Below are 5000 nucleotides of genomic sequence, written 5' to 3' on the forward strand. Positions count from 1 at the left end.
CCTCTCAGGGCACTTGTCTGTCACGGTAACTCCACTGGGCAAAGTGTCAATTCAACTCCACTGGACATTGGGCAAAGTATCATTTCAACTCCACTGGGCAAAGTGTCAATTCAACTCCACTGGGCAAAGTGCCATTTCAACTCCACTGGGCAAAGTGTCATTTCAACTCGACTGGGCAAAGTGTCATTTCAACTCGACTGGGCATTGGGCAAAGTGTCATTTCAACTCAACTGGGCAAAGTGCCATTTCAACTCCACTGGGCAAAGTGTCATTTCAACTCCACTGGGCAAAGTGTCATTTCAACTCCACTGGGCATTGGGCAAAGTGTCATTTCAACTCCACTGGGCAAAGTGTCATTTCAACTCCACTGGGCAAAGTGTCATTTCAACTCAACTGGGCATTGGGCAAAGTGTCATTTCAACTCAACTGGGCAAAGTGTCATTTCAACTCAACTGGGCAAAGTGTCATTTCAACTCCACTGGGCAAAGTGTCATTTCAACTCGACTGGGCATTGGGCAAAGTGTCATTTCAACTCGACTGGGCAAAGTGCCATATCAACTCCACTATGCAAAGTGTCATTTCAACTCCACTGGGCAAAGTGTCATTTCAACTCCACTGGGCAAAGTGTCATTTCAACTCGACTGTGCAAAGTGTCATTTCAACTCCACTGGGCAAAGTGTCATTTCGCGTGACGTTCTGCTTGTTGTCAATCCGTTGTGTTTGTGCCGCTGGTCTCTCCACAAGCCGTTTGCTGTGTTTCTGTCCATGTCTTTGTTGTCAAGCGCTGTGTAGGATTCTGTGTCTGCATGTCTGTCTTTGTGTCTGAACGTGTCGGTGTGTTTGTTGTTGTAATAAAGGATGTCTGAATCTTCTCTCCATTTCTCTCTCTCTGTGTGTGTGTGTGTGTGTGTCTGAACGTGTCTGTGTGTTTGTTGTTGTAATAGACAATGTCTGAATCTTGTGACCAGGAAGTCTGGCTGTGGAAAAGTCTGGCTTTTAGTACTATGCTGTAGCTCAATTTGACAGTATTTAGAAATACAATGGCTCACACTTATAACCAATATTCTTTCAATTTCTCTCTCTGTCTTTCTCTCCATTTCTGTGTGTGTGTGTGTGTGTTTCTGTGTGTGTGTGTATTTGTGTGTGTGTGTGTATTTGTGTGTGTGAATGTGTATGTTTGCGTGTGTCTGTGAATGTGCATGTGTATTTGTGTGTGTGTGTGTGTGTGTGTGTGTGTGTGTGTGTGTGTGTGTGTGTATTTGTGTGTGTGTGTGTGTATTTGTGTGTGTGAATGTGTATGTTTGCGTGTGTCTGTGAATATGTGTGTGTGTGTGTGTGTGTGTGCGTGTGTGTGCCTGTTTTCTATCATCCTCCCAGGCGGATGTGGATAAGATCAGTGGGGAGGCGTACATCATCTTCGGGGTGATCCTGTTCTTCTGGGAGCTGCTGCCCACCAGTCTGGTGGTGGTCTTCTTCAGGGTCCAGCGGCCTAACCAGAACCTGGTGAGAACCGGTCCCCCGTGCTTCCTGCTCGATCGTGACCTGCCAATACCACACACACACACACACACACACACACACACACACTCGATCATGACCTGCCAATAACACACACACACACTCTCTCACACACACACACACACACACACACACTCCTTTCCCAATTGGGGAGGATACTGAGTGCAGTGGTCTTGCACCACACCTGGATGAATATTAAACTCCCTGAGAGAATCACACACACACACACACACAATCGTGACCGGGCTCTAAGTAAAGGCCAAAGTATGCTGTGCCTACGCGGAAGCCAACCTCTTCCTGACACTTATTGGTCATTATCCAGGATGGAAGGCACAAACTTTGTCAATACTAAGTGGAAGTACTTCGACCTCTAAGTCAATGTTATTCTTCTGTGTGTGTGTGTGTGTGTGTGTGTAGCCTGGTCGCAATAGTTTTGGATTATTGTATTCTCTTTATTCTATTTGATTATTGTATTCTCATTATTGTATTCTCTTCTTGGTTGCTAGTTTTAGACTCGGTCTGTCTGCAATTCTACCTGTAATTCTTCATCTGTTCCCTTACACAGCCTCAGTCCTTGATTATAATCCATCAGGCCTTTTCCTCATCTTTATCCTCCTCACTTTCCTCCAGCTCTCTCGCTGTCAACACATGTGAACAACCTTTGTCTTAAATTCAGGACTGATCAGTGGCGGAACAAGTCAGAGCCGGGCCGGGGGCGGGGCACATGACCGGGCCCTTTATTAAACTCATCATAACATAATTTTACAAGCGTCAGCGCCACGGAGAGCAACTATGTAATTTTGAAGTCCATCAAACGTACATGAAGTGTAACCAAGAGAACAACAACAAAAACATTAGGCTACATGACCCCTAATAATAAAACAACAATAATACGCAGCACTATTTGAAGGGCATACGACGAACCTTGCGCTCCGCGAACTCGTCCACGATGCTCTGTGTATGTCCATTTTCTTTGCTCTCTCATTCTCTATGGACAACATGGCAAGTCCACTCAGTCTCTCCTGTCCCACTGTGCTCCTCAAGTGGTTTTTAATGGTCTTTAACTTGGAGAATGAGCGCTCAGAGGTTGCAACGGTGACGGGAAGAGTCAAAAATAAAATTAGGGCGGTGCAAATCTCACTGAATGCAGAAGTTACTGCTGGGTGGTTGCATTGGCAGAGCGAGGGGGTGGTTTCGGCTCAAGCCCCGAATCTTTTTTTGTATGTGTTTTCAATTTCCAACGATTCTAATTTCTAATTTAACTTCCCCTCGCTTTCTCTATAAATGTTACAAAATGTAGCCTACTATTACTGAACAAATATCCCTTACTTTCAAAGCCCAATATTGACAGATAATCTGATTTCCCACACGATGAGTTTAGGCAATGCCAGAGACGAGATGCTGTTTACGTCATAAACCTGGCAGGAAAGTTCAGAGCGGTGCAGTCAGTTTAAACAGCAAGCCGGTAAGAAAAACTATTGTCAAGACATTATGCAATTAGGCTACTGTACCCCGGAATACAAAAATAAACTTCAGAAAGACAGAAAGTTTGTTGTAGGCTACTGTATTCATAGTCTCAATGACCGAATCAGTAGATACCTGTTGTCAGTTGAGTTCGTTCAATTTATTGTAGGCTAGTAGCCTAGGCAAATATGAAACGGAGATGGAACGTGGCTACCGGCGGGATTTTGAACTTGCATGTTTCATGCATTTTAGGGCAAACAATACCATGGGATTAATGTGTTCTCCATTTGAGGAACATAATCAATTGCGGACGTGCACAGACAGCTCAGACACAGGGCGCATAGGCCTAGGTTAGGCTACTTTCACTTTCTAGAGCGCATTCATTAGGCTACGTAAAAGATGCTTCATACCAAAACAACGATCAAACATTATCAAATGTATCATGACGTGATGTTACAAAGACGAAACCAAAATCATGTAGGCTAAGTGTAAGTGTTCTCTCATTGACGTCTGTAGGAGACAATATTGTTGATCCAATTTTGTAAATTTGCACGTCGTAAAGTTCAATATGAGAGTTAAAATAAAGCCAGTCATACAGCAGAACATTTTATTCAATATTTTACACCTACTAAATCATCAAAGTAAATTTCAAAACTTTTCAGCAACCGTGAGTCATAACTCGTCCTGACTGGGGCAACCTATAAGCCTAATACGTCCCACTCTGATGAAAATGATTGAAAAGAAACCGTTTGCATGATCTTAGCTCCTCCGGCCTTGTGCCGTGGGAGAAGCCCGTCCCACCTTACCCGGAGTGCCGCACCCCCTCAAGCTCCGCCCCTGGGACTGATCCTTTACCCACTGATCCTTTAACTAATTTGTAGTTCTGGGCTGTGTAGTTCTGTGTAGTTCTGGGCTTTGTAGTTCTGGGCTGTGTAGTTCTGTGTAGTTCTGGGCTGTGTAGTTCTGGGCTGTATAGTTCCCCTGTCCTCTGTCTGATCTCATGGTTGTGTGTTCTGCTCTCTCAGGCCCCAGGAGGGATGATCAGCAGCCACAGCTTCAGCTCCAGGGCCTACTTCTTCGACAACCCGCGGCGGTACGACAGCGATGACGACCTCACGCGGAGCATCAGCTCCCGGGGTGACCGGGGCAGGTGGGTCAGAATAATCAAAGCATCAAAATAACACAAGGCGTCGTTTATTTATGGCTGCCTAGGTCAGAAAACATACAGAAAATGCCGTCATCACCATTTGTCTGTTGTCTGTGTTATTTCAGGAGCACAAACGGCTTCTCCTCTAGAGAAACCCAGCTCACTGCTAATAGCATCCTGTCCCTCGTAGCACAGATGTGCCGTTTTAGAAATCACATTCAGACAAACATTACAATATGTGGGGGACAGAAATGGTTGTCGCAACATTCATGATGATGTCTAAGACGATGTCTCAGTCAAGCAAAGCAACATCCATGATGATGTCTAAGACGATGTCTCAGTCAAGCAAAGAGGCATTTTGAAGTTCTGAGGCATAGGAGGCAAATTACACACACACGCAACCAGTTCAGCTCTGCTGTACATGTGCAATGCCCTAAAGAGTGGTGGCAGTTTTTGGTGCATATTCATACAGCAAGATTCACTTCTTTGACTGTACTCTACACCTGTACTGATAATTAGTGTAAAATCAATGGCTCTTAAAAAAGGATTTGGAGATAAGCGTTGCATCATTTTCCCCCCACTCCATACTTAAGGAGTATTCCAGCTACGTTATGTAGTGACAAACCTGGGAAGTTAGCTCAGAGGAAGTAGTAAACCTCTTAAATGAACATGCCAACTTTTAGCTATAAGCTAGCTGTAGGCCAACAGAAACAACCCACCTCCAGTGAAATAAGCTAGGCTAACGGTATCAAACTGGGTTATTGCACACAGAGAGAGAAGGGTGTGCGTCCTCTTATCTATCCCTGGGGTAGATGGCAAATAAGCACATGTTCCAAAGCAGAATGACCACATGTTCCAAAGCAGAATGACC

The 5000-nt window shown here is 44.7% G+C and overlaps 1 protein-coding gene across 2 annotated transcripts in view; it reads left to right on the forward strand.

Moving 5' to 3' along the window:
* The window catches only part of gpr137c (G protein-coupled receptor 137c), a 35330-nt gene that overhangs the window by 25779 nt on the left and 4551 nt on the right, over positions 1–5000 (forward strand). For both annotated transcript variants that reach the window (XM_048253264.1, XM_048253272.1), the window contains exons 5-6: positions 1378–1503; positions 4008–4132. In XM_048253264.1, coding sequence (XP_048109221.1) covers positions 1378–1503; positions 4008–4132 — 251 coding nt within the window. The remainder of the gene's footprint in view (positions 1–1377; positions 1504–4007; positions 4133–5000) is intronic.

This window comes from Alosa alosa, chromosome 1, assembly GCF_017589495.1.
Source record: "Alosa alosa isolate M-15738 ecotype Scorff River chromosome 1, AALO_Geno_1.1, whole genome shotgun sequence".
NCBI classification, from domain to species: Eukaryota; Metazoa; Chordata; class Actinopteri; order Clupeiformes; family Clupeidae; genus Alosa; species Alosa alosa.